The 19,989-nt window shown below is 50.1% G+C and overlaps 1 protein-coding gene across 1 annotated transcript; it reads left to right on the top strand.

Annotated features, from left to right (window-relative positions):
* Window positions 1-1,335: 1,335 nt before the first annotated feature.
* ST6GALNAC1 (ST6 N-acetylgalactosaminide alpha-2,6-sialyltransferase 1) lies at window positions 1,336-18,815 on the top strand. Its single transcript, XM_045888004.2, is given in 11 exon segments — window positions 1,336-1,986; window positions 3,441-3,839; window positions 15,269-15,662; window positions 15,664-15,942; window positions 16,705-16,873; window positions 17,019-17,190; window positions 17,404-17,542; window positions 17,805-17,908; window positions 18,079-18,168; window positions 18,261-18,360; window positions 18,603-18,815. Coding segments are annotated over 10 exon segments (1,770 nt in total). The 5' UTR covers window positions 1,336-1,986; window positions 3,441-3,708; the 3' UTR covers window positions 18,795-18,815.
* Window positions 18,816-19,989: the final 1,174 nt, after the last annotated feature.

Here is a 19,989-nt window from a genome sequence, read left to right as displayed (position 1 = left end):
TGGGGGAGGGGGGAGGAAGAAGTGGAGCTTTTCCTGAATCTGCCGGGTTTTGATTGCCTTTTTTTTTTTTTTTTTAAGTAGTCTCCATGCCCAGCATGGAGCCCAAGGCGGGGCTCAAACTCACCACCCTGAGATCAAGACCTGAGCTGAGATCAAGAGTTGGACGCTCAACTGACTGAACCACTCAGGTGTCCCAGTTTTGATTGCTCATGAGGGTGAGGTTGCTGTGCAGATTTAAGTCCATGCCATCTTCATTGGCAAGAGTTTCTAGAGAATTCAGTATCCTTCTCTTCCTGGTACATGGAAGGAGACACCCTTACAAATGGAGATTTCCCTTATAATAGGAACGTCTCTTATAAAAGGGAAACTTATACTTGGTCTTCAGAGCTTCTCTCTCATGCCTGCAGTTTCTTAGTTTGCTCCCCTTTAAGGCATAAGGTGTTTTCTTTGAGTGTGATGAAAATGTTTTAAAATCAGATTACTGAGCAGTGCCTGGCTGGCTCAGTCAGCGGAGCGTGGGAATCCTGATTTCGGGGTTGTGAGTTCAAGCCCCATGTTGGCTGTAGAGATGACTTAAAAATAAAATCTTAAAAAAAAAAAATTTAAAAATTAGATTATTGTGATGGTTGCATCATTCTGGAAATAGACTCAAATCCATCGAATTGTACACTTAATTGTGCGAACTAGATAGTATATAAATTATATCTCAATCAGGCTGTTTTAAAAAAGTTGGGGGTGGGCCTGGTACAGAAAATAGAGAAGGCAGGACATATAAAGGGGCATTGAATGCCGCTACTCACCGTCCCTAACAAACTGACCTCTTTCCATTTAATCCAGCATTCCCCTAAGTCACCAAAAGTCTCTTCCAGTGGAGGGGACGTTTTCAACAACTCCAGTCCTGGAGTGGTTCCAAGGTACACTCACTCTAGAAACACAGCTGTATGTCTGTGGAGAAGGATGCATCGTCTAGGAGACATCCCTCCAGCGGAGCTGATTCTAGCCCAGCATGGTCTTTGAACTATTTTACAATTCTGTAAATTGTAGGGAGTTGATAGCCATGCAGGTTCTGTCCTGTCTGTCCTCCCTGTGGAAAAACCAGTTTTGCCCCCGCTTGCAATTCATGGTTAGCAATCCTTACTCTATATTAATTTGTGCCTCTGCACCTTCTCTTTTGAATAAATTATTACATCTGCCCAGTTCTCTCATGAGTAGTAAAAAATCCTTAACATATTTTCAGGTTTCCTATCCATATGAGAGTCGCGATCTTACCTTTTACCGAAAATGATCTTTTATTTTTTTAAAGATTTTATTTATTTATTTGACAGAGAGAGAGCACACAAGCAGGGGGAGCGGCAAGCAGAGGGAGAGGGAGAAGCAGACTCCCCGAGGAGCAGGGAGCCTGACTCGGGACTCGATCCCAGGACCCTGGGATCATGACCTGAGCCAAAGGCAGACGCCTCACCAACTGAGCCACCCAGGCACCCTGAAAATAATCTTTTTAACAATCTTATCTGCATGTAAGGTCTCATGCATCCTGTTGGCAGGTATATAAAGACTAAAGTCAAAAGCTTTAAAAGGGAGAGGAAAGTCGACCTTACCGAACGTGGAACAGTGGTGAAGGTTGGATACCCATTTGGAGAGCCTGTTTCCACTAGAACCCATGTTTCTCTGGATCTCACGTGGCACATAAGCACACATTGCAGCAGCACTGGGGGCCCCTGAGGACCAGGAAGCTAGAATTCTGGATTATCGGGCCCCCTCTCCGTGCCCAGCCCCCGCCCCCTCTGCAGGCTTTCCATAGCTCCAAGTTCAACCCACCCCTGAGGTGGTGAGCCGCACAGACTGTTCCGTAGCTCAGCTTGCACCCAGGAGCCCACCTAGATCTCCACACTCTGGAAGTCAGAGAGAACACTGACCCCGAGAGCCTTCTCCAGAGCAGGGGGTGAGATGAAAGAGACGCTCCTTACCGTCGAACCAGGGCTGAGGGTAAGAAAATGCCTTCCCCCTGTGCACTTCATTTGCCTGGCATTGCAAACAGCCACCAGGGTGTAGGGTAATTGTTCATGGCAAGTGCACAGGGGAATTCGGGTCAGTTAAGGGTCAGTTAAGGCAGGGTTATGATTTGACCCTGGTCTATTCAGAAAATGTTTATAGGCACTTACAGGTTAGGTGTGTTCAGAGAGAGAGAGAGATTCAAAAAGTACTGAGAGGAACTTTTCTCCTTGCTCCCAGCCCATCCCCTGTAATAGTGCCCCGAGTTCCAGTGCATGGTATGGAGCAAAGGAAGCCCATCGTGTGTCTATATTACTCCCAGCCACTCAGAAGCATGTCTTACCTTTTTCATCCTGCCTGGGGAAGGCAGTTTAAGCATTTACTGGTGCGTGTCCTGGGTGAAGGCCAAGGACGTTGGGTACAGAATGGGAAGCTGTGCATTCCTCTGAATATACCCTGTCATGTGTGAACAATGAATCCAGATCCCGTGACCTACAGGGCTTATTATTCCAAGCTGCATCTTCCCCATTTCAACTGCTGGGAAACACCTGTGTGGTTTAATATCCTGTGAGCAATATTTAAAAAATTAATAACCCGCAGTTCTTTATGGGGGGGCTGCTTCTCTGAATTTTCTGTTTTCTACAACCAAACTCGGCATTATTCCTCTGAGTTGCACATTTCCTCTAAGCATCATGCCTTTTATTCTTCATATTAAAGCAGAGTTAATGATTTCTCAGAGGTGCTACTATGCAATCTCTAGGTCACTTGGATGGGTCTCCAAGCTGATGGCTCATTCGGATCTAGGGCAAGGTGCTTGCTCACAAAGGCAGTTTCCCCAACGGTAAAATGGGGTTGACAACAATGCCCAGCGCCTCGAGTAGCTGCAAGAGCATTACTGCACATGGATGGCCCCCGGGGGCCTGGCTCAGCACTCTCGTCTGCAAGCATGCTGCTCAGGGCTGTCAAGGCCATGACTGCAGAAGAAAAGCAGGCAAGGTTGAGCCAGATGACTGTAAATCACTCCTCCGCTTGTCCGCACATTGGAATCACCTGGGGAACTCAAAAAAAATACCCCTGCTGGAAAAATAGCCAGCCCCAGAGATTCTGGCTTCGTTATTTTCAGTGCAGTCTGGGCACTGGGGTGTAGTACAGCTTCCCAAGTGATTCAGATGTGCACCCAAGATTGAGAGCTGTGTATGACTCTGGAACACTTTGGAAATGAGATTGTCCTCATAGCTCTAGTCTCTGGCGGCACAATGTTCTTTGAGGGAAGATTGCTAGAGGGATCTCCAAGCTAAACAGATTCCCTGTACTTTTCTCGTAAAGATCATGTTGCGCATGGAGGCCACGCAAGAATCTTCCAGTCCGTGCAGCTGCCCAGGGTCCCCAAGGGTTTGGAACCTGATAAAAGTGAGGTTCCCTATAACACATGTGTGTTTCTCATAAAGCTCTACATGCAGAAATTGGCTTCTGAGACAATGAAAAGGAAAGTAAACTTGTTTGAACAAAAGGAGTTTCTCTTCCTTCAAGCCACACCAGCCTATAAGCCTTCACAAAGCAGGGGTGGCAGCTCCTGATAGACTGAGTGGCTCATTGTTAAGATAAGAGGTGTGCACTCCCTGGCCAGGAGACCTCAGCGCTCAAACTATCGGCGGTCTACATCGAAGCGAAGCTCCAGGATATGCAGAACCTTCTTGCAGCGCCTGACCCACCACCATGAGGACCTGGCTGCCTCGACTCAGTCGTCTGGACCATGCCACCAAATGGCTCTTGGTTTTGGCCGTGTTGGTCTTCTTCATCTTCATGCTGCCCTCCTTTATGAAGGAGCCCAATACAAAAGCTTCCAGGTAAGGTTCTGACCCTTTCCGAATTCCTCATAATTTATTGGAGGCACGTTAAAAGACTCTAGCCCAAGGAAGCCCAGGGAGCTCTGAGACACTACCATGTCCACACGAGGTGTCAGGAATCAGGAATGTTGTCAACAACCACTGGCAAGGAAGATCCAAGGGGGCACCTAGGGGACACACAGGGGGCAGGAGTGGGAAAACCAAGGTGTCCGGATGCCTGGCGGCATGTCCAGGGGAAACGCAGGCAGGGCCTGGCAAACTATGGGTCTGGGTCTCCGGAAGGCCCAGACAGGAGACAACTTCCCCTCCGGGACTGTGAGTAATAATGGCGACTTTGGGGATAGTTTTCACGTGCCATTCACCGCGTCCTAAAGCAAAAGATTTATCCCGTGGATGCCATTCACTTCCAAATCACACTCTCCCTGAGGAGTTGGTCAGAAAATGGGAGACCTCTCACTTAGCTTAAATCTGGGCTCTAAGTTCATCCTTCAAAAGGACCTTATAGACCAGTTTTCTTATAAAATCAACACATCTCCAGCAGAGGAAGACCCTTTTCTTTCCAGACTCAAGTTTTTTTGGAATGACTTTATTTCACTGTTCTTTTTTTTTTTAATTAATTTATTTATTTGTGAGAGAGAAAGAACATAAGCAGAGAGAGCCACAGACAGAGCAGGCAGAGGGAGAAGCTAGATCCTCGCTGAGCAGGGAGACCGATGTGGGACTCGATCCCAGGACCCTGGGATAAAGACCTGAGCCGAAGGCAGAGGCTTAACTGCCTGAGCCACCCAGGTGTCCCTATTTCACTGTTCCTAAATTTTTTTGAAAATAATACATGCTCTCATAATGTTTAGAAAAATCCAAGCAAGAAGTGAAGGTCTCTCCATCACATCCCCATGTCTACCCACTCTTAAGGGGTGACCACACTTGATTCTTTGGTATACATATAATTATTACGTAATTGTAGGCAACACTTCTATTCTAAGTGCCTTATGTACATTAACTAATTCTGATGGTTATGAATATACGGAGACACAGAGAGCTGACGTGAACCGCCCAAGGTCACCCCACTAGGAAGTCACAGGGCCAGGATTCAAACCCTGATGTTTTGCTTCTCCACTCCCTCGGACGTGTTGACTCTCAAGAGACTCAAAGTCTAATGGAGCAGAATGACATAGACCAGAGAGGGTGCGTGATATTAGTAGTCGTGATAAATCACCGCAGTTAAGTCACATGTGTCAAGTGCTATGGGAGCAAATTGGAAAGAGTCATTTCAACCCTGGGGGGCAAGGTGAGAACATCCTGGAGACGGTGGTGTTTGTAGAGCTCCTGAAGGCAGTGTGACATTCCAGCACGCAGGAACATTGCACAATAAGAAAGCAGCCGGAGCAATGGTGTGGACGCGGGGAGGCTGATGACTAACGTAACTCATGCTGACTGGGGGCTTGGCATGCCAGGCACTGGTCTCCAAAACCCCTGATTAGCGACCACATATCAAGGCTTTGGGGTAAATACTATTATTAACAACACCCTCTTTTGCAGATAAGAGAGGTTAGGCAAATTATCCAAGGTCACCCTGGTCACTTAAGTTCAGACCCAAGCCAGCTAGCTCCAGAGTCCACGTTCCCAGTCACAGCCCCGGGCTGGCGTCACTCCCCCAGACCTCGCCACTCCCTCACCCCCCACCCCCAGCCCGGCTTCCTCTATCACACCCATCAGAACCAGTTGTCAGGAACCCAAAGTGTGTTTGTTTCCTGCCAGACAATGAATTTCCTGGGCGTAGGGATGGTCTTATTTGTCTCTTTCCTCAGTAATTTGAACAGGTCCTGGACACAGGACAGGCCTAATTCGGTGTTTTTTAAATGATTGTTGATGAAAGAGTAAATGTGTGGCCATCAGTAATGTACCAACAGTTTAAATTTTATTCTACGGCTACGGAAAACTTTAGCCATAAAGGAGGAACTTGATGACATTTGTGCGTTGTGCAAACTCCTCTGCTACCAGATTATAGGGTAGGCAGTGGGGGGGAAGGTGGTCTCAGGGGGGCTGGGTTGGAGGCTCCTGCAATGGTTTAGGGTAGGAGCCCTGGGCGGGGAGGCTCTGGCGGAAGGACGTTAGGGAGAAAGGACTGAGAATAAGTCAGACCGGCTGGATTTGGCAACAAATAGGATAGGATTGTATGATTTCAAACCGAAGGTATTGGACTACCTCTCATATCTTCTTAATTTGGTCCCAGTCTCCAGGGTGCTCCCGAATATGTAGATACAACTGAGACCATGTCTCTACCTGCTTAGGTTTCCTGGTCTGGAATGAATTTGCCTTTGAAGACTCTATGCCTTGTGTTGGCTCTAGAGCTGATGGGTAAGAGTGAGCTGTAAAATCAGGGCTATGGATTTTCTTTTTCTTTTCTTTTCTTTTCTTTTGGTCTAAGAAACATAACTTCATTTTCTAGAACTTCCCGATTTCCAATCCTGGACCCCCATTCACCGAGCTTCAGGGAAACCTAATCTCAGCCGTTCTTGGTCCTCTGTCCCCCTTCCCAGGATGGCATCAAGGGCTCCTGGATACCTGATGCGGTGCCAGGGCCTGGGTGGGGGCAGCTGATTCTTAGCCATCGTGTTGCCCTTGAGACATCCATCGCCTCTGCCTCTTGGCTCTTTCATGTCCACCTGCTTAGGTGTGAGAATTTTCGGACACTGTCTTCCTGGGATCAGCATGCTGTCATTTCCTCTCGGGGTCTTATTAGACCCTAGGAACACTACAAGGAAGTAGGGTGCAGGAACCCTCCAACCTTGGGACCCACAGATCCCTCTCTTCTCTCCCTTGTCCTCTCCCTCCTCCTCACCCAAAGGAACCTTTCTAGGGAGGAAACAGAAATCCTTCTCCGAGACATTTATCTATTCCACCAAATCTTCTCCCCGCTTTAGGGCTTAGGTATGGAGGGAAGCCAGAGGTCCTGTAGGACGTCCTTTACTTTCCAGCTCTTATTGGCCACATGTGTCCATGGAGGCAATGAACATGGGACTCCTAACAGCTGCTGGTGGGTGAGAAGTGGGCACCGGTGGGAAAGGGAGAAAATATAAGGACAAAAACAATTAAATAACATTCCAACATAGTACACGACTACATTTGTAAGTCTAATAGGCATAGGAAGGGGGATCTGGATGTGCACGCCCTAAGGTGCCACCAGCAGATTCTTTGAGGGGTTACAATCACAGGCTGATAACCTTTTCTGCTTAAATTCCTTTTCTGCTTTTTCGGTAATGAGCACACATTGCTTTTATAAAAGGAAGAGTAATTCAGCAAAGTTCGTTTCTGAAGAAAGATTCGGGAACAAAAGACCCATTTAGGTACCACCTCCATAGTGAAGTGCCCGTCCCCCCCAGCAGAACCCTGTCCCTAGGTTGTATCTACACTCTCTCCCACACATTTGACTAATAGCATCGGACCGCTAACTCTTTATAGCAGCTATTTATGTTCATGTCTGCTCCCCTCTTAGATCTGGGGCTTCTTAAGATCAGTGACCATTGCTCTCTCATCTTTAATCCTTAACAGATAGTTCTAAATGCCTGGCATCTAATCACCACTCAGTAAATATCTGTGGACTAAATGTTGCATTGCGTTTTCAAATTTTCATAGAATTTTCGATAAGATGTCTCATTTAGTTTTCATGTTTCTCCCTTTATTTATTTTTTTATTATTAAGCTGACATGCACGTGTTCCAAATAGTATTGCAAATTTTACATCAACATTGAGTGGTGCCCATGCCTTCTCCCTAGTCCAGAATCCTGATTCCCAAGGTGCCTACTTCAATTCTTTCTGCTCTTTCTTTTGGTATTTACCATCCTATTTCTAAGCCACATGCCTACCTGCCACTTCTTGACTTCTCAATTAAGTGGTTTAGTGCTGTAAATGAAATACCATTTACCCATGGCCTTGACGCCTGTTGCCCTTTCAGGCTTTCATGTCTAGACACGTGAACCCAAATGGGGGCGGTTGGGGACTCTGACGGTCTCTGTGTGTCATACACGTTAGCACCTGACCCACTTGTATAACGTGGTATTTTTCCAAGTGCCTTTTATACACCGTGAAGTCCTCCCAACAGTATTGTGAGACTGGTATTAAGATTCCCATCTAGGGGCGCCTGGGTGGCTCAGTCGGTGAAGCGTCTGCCTTCAGCTCAGGTCACGGTCCCAGGGTCCTGGGATCGAGTCCCGTGTCATCAGGCTCCTTGCTCAACGGGGAGCCTGCTTCTCCCTCTCCTTCTGCCACTCCCCCTGCTCGTGTTCTCTCTCTGTCTGTCAAATAAATAAATAAAATCTTAAAAAAAAAAAAAAAAAGGATTCCCATCTAATGGATGAGAAAACAGGGGCTCTAAGCGTTCTGTGACTTGCCCAAAGTCACACAGAGGGCTGGTTAGTGGTCTGGCTGGAACTCAAGCAGGCTCCTTCCTGCCCCAGTGGCACCACCACCCGTTTGCCAAGTGCCAAGAACTTAGTTTTCTGTCAGACTTTCAAGTTCAATACGTGAGGACAGCCAGAGTTCCAGAGGCTAAGTCTTGGCACGCCTGGCAGCTCCCCTCAGCGACCTCGCAGGAGACGGGCAGCCCGCTCTGAGCTGTCAGGAAGCCTGATCCTCAAGTTCTAAGTGCCACCACGCTTGTGGGGTTTGGCAGCTTCTCAGGGAGCCCTTCCGGCCCCAACGGAGGGCAGCGGTAGCTGCCCACTGGACTCCCTTGTTCTTCTCGTTCCTCTCTTGGGCAGAGGGATGGCAAAGGGGAGGAATGTTATTTTCCCCCAAGGTCACTATCTCAAACATGCCAGGCTAAAAATGTTACCGGGACTCGGGCTAACCCCTGAAACAAAGTTTACTCGCAGGTGTGATTAGTCCCAAAAGAGCTAAGCGAGGTACCAGATCCAGGCGATGAAAACTGACTTTGCTTTAAACAATCTTGGTTCGAGGGGAGAGTTTCCCAGCCACGGGACCACGTGGTCTTGTCTTGTATCTGTGATTCTGGACCTTTATGTACCTGCCATTGTTTTGTTTAAAACATTTTCTTCCCCAGTTACCTCCGTCCCACCCACCACCACCCTGTTCAAGGTCTTCCCTACTCTCCTTAACTCTCAAGACTCACCCCTGTGGTGAGAGCTATGTGTTTGTGTCTGTGTTTGTGTATCATAGGGAGGGAGCACGTCCAAATTTTAAACCAGCTTCCCATCTCCCGGGCCATGGTTCGATGAAAGGGATCTCAGAGAATGCTCTGGGCCCCTCTGTTGGGGGAGAGCTTTGGAAATTGGATCCAGCTACTAAAGCACTAGGAACAGTGGCTTAGATGTGTTTTTCCTCTTCTGTTCCCATATTTATATTGTCCCCCATTAGGATTTAACTGGCCAGAAACTAAACAAATAAGAGGATTGGCTTTGATTTGAAAAAAGAACATTTGGAATAACAACAGAATACAGATTTCTGGGGTTTTTTTTGTTTTTTTTTTCCCAGCCTACAAAGAGAATTAAGGCTGATTAAAGCAAAGTACAGCTTTTGGTGATCGAAGCAACTTGTGGACACATCTAAAGTGTCAAAGTAAAGTTCTAAAATGTAAACCGTGCAAAAAGTTTTGGGATTTCCTGGGGAAAATATACTGCAAAGTTTGGGGCTGGGGGAAACAGAATGACTGGTTTCCATTTCAGATAAGACCAGAGCCCCTAAAGAGCTATGTGGACACCAGCTCCAGCCTGGGCTAACAACAATGTGGGGTACTGGAGATGAGAGCTGCCCATCACGGAGGGTCCTCAGCGGGGGGTGAGGAAAGGCAGTGCTGGTGGGGGAGGGGGTCCGGGTTGTGAGGACGCCAGGTGGAGGCATGTGTGTGACCGGCCACCCGGCCACTCACCACAGGGCAGGGCTGCCTAGCCTGGAGTCTTTTCCAGTGTCTGTTCCACTGAATGGCAGAGCCCAGAATTATTTAGGAAATCAAAGGGGTTTTGGTTTTTTGGGTTTCGTTGAAGAATAACTGATATACAATACTGTATATCAGTTTCAGGTGTACAACATAATGATTGGATATTTATGTACATTATGAAATGCTCACCATCAGGCTAGTTTCCATTTGTCACCATACGAAGTTGTTACAATATTATTGACTATATTCACCAGGCTTGTACTTTACATCCCCGTGTCTTATTTATTTTATTATGGGGAGATTGTCTTTCCTAATCCCTTTTACCTAATTCTCCCATTCCCCACCACCTCTCACCCCCCCACCCACCTCTCACCCCCCCCCCCACCGCCATCCCCCACCACCACAGTGGCAACCCACTCTACTCTCTGTATCTATGAGATACAGAAATAGTTCTGTTTTGTTTCGTTTGTTATTTGTTTTTGAGATGCCACATATAAGCGAAATCATATGGTATTTGTCTTTGTCGGGCTTATTTCATTAGTATAATACCCTCTATGTCCATCTATGTTGCTGCAAGACCTCATTCTTTTTTCTGGCTGAGCAATATTCCATTATATATATATCCATTCATCTGTCGATGGACACTTGGGCTGCTTCCATATCTTGGCTATTGTAAATAATGCTGTAGTGAACACGGGCGCGTATGTCTTTTCAGGTTAGTGTTTTTCTTTTCTTTTCTTTTCTTTTTTTTTTTAAAGATTTTATTTATTTATTTGAGAGAGTGAATGAGAGACAGAGAGCATGAGAGGGAGGAGGGTCAGAGGGAGAAGCAGACTCCCCGCTGAGCAGGGAGCCCGATGCGGGACTCGATCCAGGGACTCCAGGATCATGACCTGAGCCGAGGGCAGTCGCTTAACCAACTGAGCCACCCAGGCGCCCCTAGTGTTTTTATTTTCTTTGGATAAATATCTCGAAATGGAATTGCAAGATCATCAAGGAGGTTTTTTGAGTTCTTGTCTTCTCCTTGATGAAATAATCTTCTAGTCCTACTGGTTTTATTAGTGGCCTTTGATTCAGGGTGTCATTGCTAAATTTCAGTTTGGACGACCTCTCCCGCGTGGGAGACACTTTCAACACCCCCTATCCTATTTCTAGTAGATACTGTTGACCCCTGAACAATACGGTTTGAGCCACATGGGTCCGTTTATATATGGATTTTTTTACAGTGCAGTACTGTACATGTATCTTCTCTTCCTTATGATTTTCTGAATGACCTTTTCTTTTCTCTAGCTGACTGTATTGTAAGAATATGTACATAATACATATACAAAATATGTGTTGACTTGTTTATGCTATTGGTAAGGATTCTGGTCGACAGCAGGCTGAACAGTAGTTCAGTTCTGGGGCAGTCAAGAGTTACATGCAGATTTTCGACGGTGTGTGGGTCGGTGCCCCTAACCCGCACACTGTTCGAGGATTAGCTGTGCTCTATTCAAGGGAGAATAGTGCTCTTTTGCCAACAGTCTTTTCATGGCTTGAAGTATAAATAAACTTTGAGCCTTTTGCCATTTCTTTGCTTCCACGTCCCCTGTGGTGTTGTGTAGTTCAGAATTTAGAGGGAAGAGGATGCCAGATAATTATTCTTTTGTACCCACTTCATTTATTGCATGGAGCCATGTGAACCCTGTTAATGATAAATTTATTTTTTGAAGTGCAGCATTTTTTATTTTTATCTCCCAAATAGATCAGATTTGATACTGAGTTGTTTTTTGCTTGCATGTGACCCCTGCATGACTTGCCTGTCCCTCTGAACCCTTAATAGAAAACAGGTTCCCCCCTCACCCTACCCTGGCCTTGCTCGTGGTGTTTAAATCCAGGATTACCCAGGGTCTGGACAAGACGAATGCAGGGCACTCACCATATGGACGGAAGGAATTTGAGCATTCAGTAAATACCATGCATGAGCATAAGGAAATGCCTACGTAAACACCCACATTCCTAGCAATCATAGTTGTGTTTAATTATAGGGAATTGAAATGAAACTTAATTACATAATTTTGTCAGTAGCTGGGTCATTGCCACGACTCCCTGTAAAACATAAAGGAGTCCTCAGTAACCCGTCAGGGACCTTGTGCCTCCTGCCTCTGGGAAGGACTGCAGAGAGGAGCTCGGGGTGCCCCGTCCCCGAGGGCCAGCTGTCTGAGAAGTCTAGTGGAGAAGACCACCCTGCCGCACCATCTCCCTGATCACAGCCATGCAAAGGTGCTTGCACTTTGGAAGGAAAACTTCTAGAGGCTTCTTGTGGTTTGGGGGTGGGAAATGCAGGGGGAGGTGAATTCGAGGTTCCCGGCTGAGTAACGAGAGCTATTTGCTAATGGAGTAAACACCTAGGCTTTTGCTGTACCTCCGGGCTGGGAGCTTCAGCTCAGTTGTGCCACTGAAGGGGAGAAGAGTGAGTCTCACCGTACTCAAACTTCACAGCACCAAAACAAAGGTGGCCCAAATCCCTCAAGAATATGTTCTGGATGGGGGTGCCTGGGTGGCTCAGTCGGTTAATTGTCTGCCTTCGGCTCAGGTCATGATCCCGGGGTCCTGGGATCGAGCCCCGCATCGGGCGCTCTGCTCCGCGGTGAGCCTGCTTCTCCCTCTCCCTCTGCCCCTCTCTGAGAGCTCGCTCTCTCTCTCTCAAATAAATAAATTAAAAAAAGAAAAAAAAGGCTATGTTCAGGACTAACTCAGGATTTCCACTCTGCATGGATGGTATCCTTTCAGAATGGACACTTTAGGGATGTCTACCCAGTTCATGAGCCAACAACCCTCTCTTTTGAGACTATCCTCCTCTCGTGTACAGGGTGGACCCCAGGATCCGTGTCACTTGCCATGTTACCAGGGACACGAAAGGACACAAGTGGGCCAGAACCATAAAAATTAAAAACTGGGAGCAGAGAGTCTTCGGTCCCTGAAGCAGGTGTTATGGGGCGGCCATCCTCCTCCGCCATGAGGGCTGAGGAGCAGAGAGCGGAAAGCAGCCTAAGAGAGAGACTCCAGGTTCCAGACCGTTCTAGAGGCTCAACCACATCTTGCTCTTGGGCTCCTCAAGACATTTTCTAGCCTTATGATAAGTCCAAACCCCCATTTTTTTTTCTTAGTTAAAAATGGAAAACAAAAAAAGGAATAACGGCTTAAAGTCTTGAAGGCTGTTAGCTTTTCCAGGCTGCTTCATGTCACAGTCCAGCCTTTCTCTGCTTTCTGGTCTGGGATACCTCTCCTCCAAGTTACTTCTTTGAGCAAAGAGGCATTTGCTACGTGAGGACAGTTAAAAATGTGTGTACTCCAACGAGGAAGGCCCCACTGTTAGCCTTTTCCCTAACAACCTCCAGAGAAGGTAGATCCTCTGTCCGTTTCAAGGTCAGGACAGAGAGTGCCCTTCCTGGAAGACCTGAATAAATGTGCTTCCCTGGGGCCCAGGAAGCAGGAAATACAGTATCCACCAGAGGGCTGGCCACAATGCAGGAGGGAGGCCCTAAATGAGGAAGGAGTGACAGAGGTAATCGGCCTAGTGCACATACCACCACCCGGGCCAGCCCTGTATTCTTCTAGTGATGAAAGTCTCCTCTGTCTTCCACCTTTAATAACAGTGACTACACTGTACTCTGCGGGTGAAGGTCTGTGCCTTATTCAAATCTGTATTCCCAGGACCTACACAGCACATTGCACTAGACAATTACTGAACGTCTGTTGAACGAGATGTTCCGCCTGTTACATATTTCAGGGTCTATTCTATTCAGTTTGTTTAAATCCATTTCCTGGTGGGCTCAGAAAGCTTTTCGGAAGCACCGATGTGATGATGTGGCATCGTGGCGGGCTTCGTAGTAAGGACTGCTTAGAGTGATCTCTGCCTCCTCCAAGTTTGCGATTTGGGGAGGAGCTTGACGTTGCCCTTGAACGAATACAATCCCCAAACACGCCCAATTTGACCACACGTAGGATTCTAGCCTTCACGTTGTCACAGGAAACGGAGCTTGGGTCAGGCTACCTCCCATGGCTTCTTCGTGCTCGCCCATTCCCCAGCATGTCTCCGGGTTACAACTTGACGTCTACCTGTGTGACAATCTGTTGTCCCTTTATATCCTGGGCTCCGTGGGGGGGAGGAATGTGTCTGGTTGTGCTCATCACCCAGGCCCCAGTAACTAGCACAGCATTCATAGGGGGTGCTCAATAAATATTTGCTGCATAAAAGAACAAATTAGTGGCCACAGAGTTGGGAGGCAGGGAGTCGAAGCTGCAACCAGAGAAGGAGGAGACCAGACTCAGGAGACCCCCACATTGCACAGGACAAATCAAGAGTCACTGGGAACAGAGCACCACGGCAGGGCTGAGGAGCTGGGAACTTGTTATCTGAGCATGTATTTTGTGCCAGAGGCTAAACACATGTTGTCAGTTAATGCTCACAGCAGACTTCTTGCAGAAGCAAAAGGCAGTGGCCAGTTTTATAGATAAAAACACCCAGGGTCAGGCGGGTGAAGATTTCTCCCAGTCACACCAGCTAATAAATGGAAGTGCTAAGGATTCTCACTCGGGTCTCTCTGGCTGCACATTTCATGTTCTCTCTCTGGGGCCTCAGTAAGTCTGTGATGATATGGCTTGGAAGAAGAATGATAGAAGCAGACAAAAGAGAACTGCTTGGGACAAGGGTGATCAAGGTGCTAGGGAGGCTTAGGATGTCAGGGAAAGGAGCGGGAGTTAAGGACACCTGGAAATCCATGAGGGTGATGGCTATGGGTCCCCAGAGAGGATGATTCTTTTCCCCAAGACTCCCAGGAGCCCCCCCAAAACCTGTGTAGCACAGAGAACCCACCTCGAAGTCCAGTTAGAGAAACCTGCACAGCGGAGGACCCACGCTTTCCTCAGCAGAACACCTGATGCTAATTTGCATAAATTAAGGGATACTTTTGGCAGCCTCCCCCAAAAGGGGGAAATAAAAAGAAAGGAAATCTAATCCTCAGAGCCAAAAACCTGGAGTGCCAGAAGCCAGACAAGGCAGCCCGCGTCAATCTTCTCCTGATGCTAGAAAAAAGCACTGCCAGGCTGGAATTCAGCTACTGTGCCCCACCCTCTTGATCCAGCACCCCCATCTCCCAGCTGAAATTCTTCAGTAGCTCCCCCTGGACAAGAAGATGAATGATAAAGTCCAAACTCCTCAGTCTGACCTACGAGGCAGATACTAATCGGGTTCTGCCTACCTGTTTGGGCCCATCCCCTGCCCAGACAGAGCCCCTTCCCTTGCGCCCACCGAGCTCACACGCTCCCAAGGGCGAGCCCACCACGGTCTCTTTATGGGCCAGAGGTAAGTTTCCAGACCCATCGCCAACAGGTGCAGCTTAATTTGGGGTATGGACGGTGACACCCCTTGCCTTCATGTCTTAGGGAAACTGGTGTGAAGTCTACCCAAGGCACCAGAAAACATACTAATTATGCATCCACCCTGTGGATACGATCCTCGGCCTTAATCCAGATTTACATCTGTCCCTAGGGATCAGCACATGCTTGGCAAGAAGAGGTATCCAGAGTCACTCCACAAGGCTGCATGGCAGGCCGCCACCGCGGGAGGAAGGACAAGGGCCCCGGGGGGGGCGTCAGCCCAGGAGGGTAGCACACAGGCCCCCCCGGCCCAGGCCACCGCCTGCCCCACCCACAGCGACACCAGAGCAGAGGCCAGCGTGGCCGCCTCAGCTGGGCCGGCCCCACCGAGGGGTCAGGAGAGGAAGGACACCGTGCTGGACACGCTGCCCCCGAGGGTACGGGATGGGAGGGTGGCCTCTGACGGGGCAGAGACACTGTCGCTGAGGAGTCAGGATGCCAGGACCATCAAAGGAAGGCAGGACCAGAACAAGGAGCCCCCAGCCACCAGGAGGGAGCCCCCAAACCCCTCAGGGCAAAGTGCGGACCACAGCAAGGACACCCGGGCTGAAAAGCCAGGACAAGGCGCTGACCAGGCCAGGAGCAGGGTCACCGGGGAGGGCAATGAAAGGAGTGACCACAGCGGTTGTCCCCCACTGGGAGAAAGCCCGGGTCACGCCACCCTCCACCCCTTTCCAGAGCCTCATCACTCAGAGAAGTCCAAGTCTGCGGGCCACCAACTTCAAGTCTGAGCCCCAGTGGGATTTTGAGGAACAATATAGCTTTGACACGGGAGCCCTAAGATCGGTGAGTCTGGCCACTACCTCCCTGCTCCAAAGCCCCATGCAGACAGCCCCCCCAGTTCCTGCCCCCCACCTCCCTGACCTCCGAGGCTCTGTCCCCAGGCTCTGCCTTGTTCATGCCCACCCCCACCCCCCGTGCTCTCCCCTATAGCGTGGGAAGGGGTAAGGGAAAGGAGCCCTGCCCTGGAGCCCCCAGAAGGCCTGGAAGGTCCCTGAGCAGGGTGAGAGAGTGCTACCTGCTCTGGGGCCATCCTCTGGCAGGGGGAGGGGGCAAGGGTTGAGAGGGGGCACAGAGCAGCAGGACTAACAGCCGAGGACACCCCAACCTGAGGCCCGACCCTGACTCCTGGGAATGCCTTGTCTTCCCCGTACACACAATTCCCCAACCTTCCCTCTCTTCCATCCCGAAGAAAAGCTGCCTGGGCCCACAGCCTCAGGAGGGAAACCTTCAAAATTCATATGTTTGCACAGACCTGCAGCTGGGCCCTGGCCAGCGCTCCAGGCTCTCCCACAGCCCCATCCTCCTCACGCCCGCCAGGGTGCATCCCCTAGAGCCCCAAGAAGGGGCTGTTCTCTGGGACCCTCAGGGCTACAGCAGCCAGGGCAATGGCGAGGGAGAATCAGCAGGCCCTCCGAACAGGATGGAAGAGGCAGCAGAGGTGGTGCCTTCCAAACGCTGAGGCCCACTTTCTGCCCCTGCCCCGAGCCCGGCCTGGCCATGGCCTTCCTGGGCCTCTCCCTGCCTGACCCACCCTCCTGCATGTAGACCTGCCCCGACTCAGTGAAAGTCAAGGCCTCCAAGACACCCTGGTTCCAGAAACTCTTTCTGGCCAACCTCACCCTCTTCCTGGACTCCAGCCGCTTCAACCAGAGAGAGTGGGAGCGCCTGGAGCACTTCGCACCGCCCTTCGGCTTCATGGAGCTCAACTACTCCTGTGAGTCTTCCTGGGGAGGAGCCTGGGCAGCTGAGCCTCTGGCTCTGGTCTGCCTCTTCCCTGGGGGCCCCCAGCGCGGGGAAAGAGGATGGGCTGGCCCTCCCTGACGCTTCCAGTGCTCTGAGCGGAGCCCCCCTTGTTCCAGTGGTGCAGAAGGTGGTGACTCGCTTCCCTCCGGTGCCCCAGCAGCAGCTGCTCCTGGCTAGCCTCCCTGCTGGGAGCTCCCAGTGCATCACCTGTGCCGTGGTGGGTAACGGGGGCATCCTGAACAACTCCCACATGGGCCAGGAGATAGACAGCCACGATCACGTGTTCCGGTAAGCGTCCCGCCCCAAGCACCCCATCCAGACTGAGAGATCTGGTAGGGCGTTCTATGCCTGGATCCCCGAGGCCGAATGCCCGGGCTCTCCAGAGAACGTCCTGTTATACCTGCTGCCTCCCCATCTCTCTTTTCCTTCCCCGCCCGCCGCCACGCCTTTCCCTCGGGCACTCATGGGTCCTGTCCTGTGTGGTTCTGTCTTGCCACCTAGACTGAGCGGAGCCATCACTAAGGGCTACGAACAGGATGTGGGTACCCGGACGTCCTTCTACGGCTTCACCGCCTTCTCCATAACGCAGTCTCTGCTTGCCTTGGGCGGTCGGGGTTTCCCGCACGTGCCTCTGGGGAAGGTGAGCACAGAGGAACCGGCCTGGCCACCCACAGAATCTGAATGGGGAGCACGAGCTGAGAAAGGGAGCCTGGTGTCCTGTGTCTGGAGTCTGGCTGGCGCGGGCTCTGTTCATCCGAGGGGCAAGAGCAGGCAGGACGGCCAGACAGGACTGCGAGGAGCAAGTGGGCAGCCTGGCGTCGGAGCCAACCACCCCCCCCAACCCCCCAGCCCCGGGGCCTGAAGGCAGGACTCCTGGAGCGCTCACTGTCCTTGGTCCTCAGGATGTCCGCTACCTGCACTTCCTGGAGGGCACCCGAGACTATGAGTGGCTGGAAGCGCTGCTTCTGAATCAGACCCTGGTGAAAAGTAGCCTTTCCTGGTTCAGGTACTCACTGCCCCCTACCCCACCCCAGGCCGAGCTGCGTATTGAGCGGCTGTGAAGGGCTGGACAGGTGGGGACAGCCTTGGCGATCGCCCGGAGATGGGCCCCCTGTCGTGGCCCTGGCCAGACTTGGCCCGCATCGGGGGAGGTGAACGACCCATTGCCGCCCACAGGCGCAGGCCCCAGGAGGCTTTCCGGGAAAGCTTGCAGCTGGACAGGTACCTGTTGCTGCACCCAGACGTAATCCGTTACATGAAGAACAGGTGAGAGCAGAACGGCAGGGCGCGGGGGGCAGGCATCGGGTCCCTCTCATCCCTGCAGCCTCCTGACCGCTGGGGGCTGGGCTATTTCCCAGGTTTCTGAGGTCGAAGACCCTGAACTCTCGCCACTGGAGAATCTATCGTCCCACCACGGGGGCCCTCCTGCTGCTCACGGCCCTTCAGCTCTGTGACCAGGTAAGGCTCTGCTGGAGGAGCGGAAGCCCTATCCCGGGACCTGCCCAGCAGGGGACGACGGCCGGGGCGGGAGAGGGGTGCGAGTGCGCGTACACACATAGGCCAGTGTCCATCAGGGAGCCTGCGCCCGGACCCCTGGGGAGGGAACCACGATGAAGGGTCCCCCAGTAACACACAGCCCATGAGAACAAACCTGGGAGGGAGCAACTTCAGGCCCCATTTCTCCTCCAACCTTCACATAGGTGAGCGCCTACGGCTTCATCACCGAGGGCCACGAGCACTTTTCTGATCACTACTATGATAAGTCCTGGAAACGAACCATCTTTTACATCAACCATGACTTCCCGTTAGAGAGAACACTCTGGAAGCGGCTGCATGATGAAGGTATAATCCGGCTGTATCAGCATCCCATAATTTCCAAACCAAAGATGTGACTGGAGCCTGGGCCGCAGCAGTCTCTTCATCCGTTCCAAGGCACGGGGCACGGTGGGAGTCTTGAGATTCTACCACCATTTTCCCAGGGCTCAGGCCAGGCTCCCGGCCCCTCCAGACTCCCTAGGGAACACTGGCATCGAGGGGGAGACACTTTCAAGACGCCAAATGACTGACTGAGGCTTTGGAGACCTTGGAATGTTGCTTCGGGCTCTGTTCAAAGGAGGGAAGACTCCAGTCTTGAGACCAAGGAATTTGAACTAAACGGGGTGATGACCAGTCAATACCGCAAATCTCAGCTGAATATCACCCTTCACCGCCTGACCCTGGCAGAGAAAAGTCTGAACCTATGGAGACATGTAGATTTGGTTTCGAATTGCAAATCTGTACTTAGCAGCTGTGAAATCTTGAAGGCCTTACTTAATTTCATAGAGATTGTCTGGAGGAACCTTCCTTCGGGGCTTATCTGATTCTAGAAGGATCTGCACCTGTCCTTGTCTTTGAGCTCTTTGACAACTCTCTGGGTTGCAGAAAACTGATAGTAATAAAAATAATTCTTGCCCATGGAGATGCAAATAAATCTTGTACAGTGAAGATGCCAGTGACGATTCCCCTGGGGGCAGCGACCTGTTTTGTACATACAAGCAAATTCATGTTAGCGTTTCCCATGTGTGTCTGTACTCAGGTTCTCCTTTAAACCAGTTTTTACATCTTACTGGTTCCTTCATTAATTAATACACCAAATAAAATCCTTGACATGCGTTGATTTTATATTCGTATGAAAGTCACCATTTCATCCTTGAAAAAACATCTTCTATCATGTCCTGAGGCCACTGTTTTATAATCTGTAGCAGGACTTTTAGGGTACCCATTCCGCAAGGATTTTAAAAATTACTGTCTGTAAAAAGCCTGATGCAACAAGGACCCAGTTTCCTCCCCTTTCGTTCTCTATCCTCCTGCCAGCCTGCATTTCCTCAAACCTCACGTTGAGAAGCTGGACCAAGCCAAAGGCTTTTCAGCTCATCTTACCCCCTTGAGCTCTAGCTACGGAATTTGGAATCTGAAGCCCAGAAGAACTCTAAAGATCCTAAACCGAATGAAGGCCCCCGATAAAGGAGATGGAGGCTGTGGACGGCAAAAAAAAAAATAAGCTGTCTTTTAGACTTCATACTCAGAGTTCAAAAGCTAATTTAATAC

Source organism: Mirounga angustirostris, unplaced genomic scaffold, assembly GCF_029215605.1.
Source record: "Mirounga angustirostris isolate CCGP_5_RB_7025 unplaced genomic scaffold, mMirAng1.0.hap1 SCAF_17, whole genome shotgun sequence".
NCBI classification, from domain to species: Eukaryota; Metazoa; Chordata; class Mammalia; order Carnivora; family Phocidae; genus Mirounga; species Mirounga angustirostris.
This window is presented reverse-complemented; position numbering and strand designations above follow the sequence as displayed.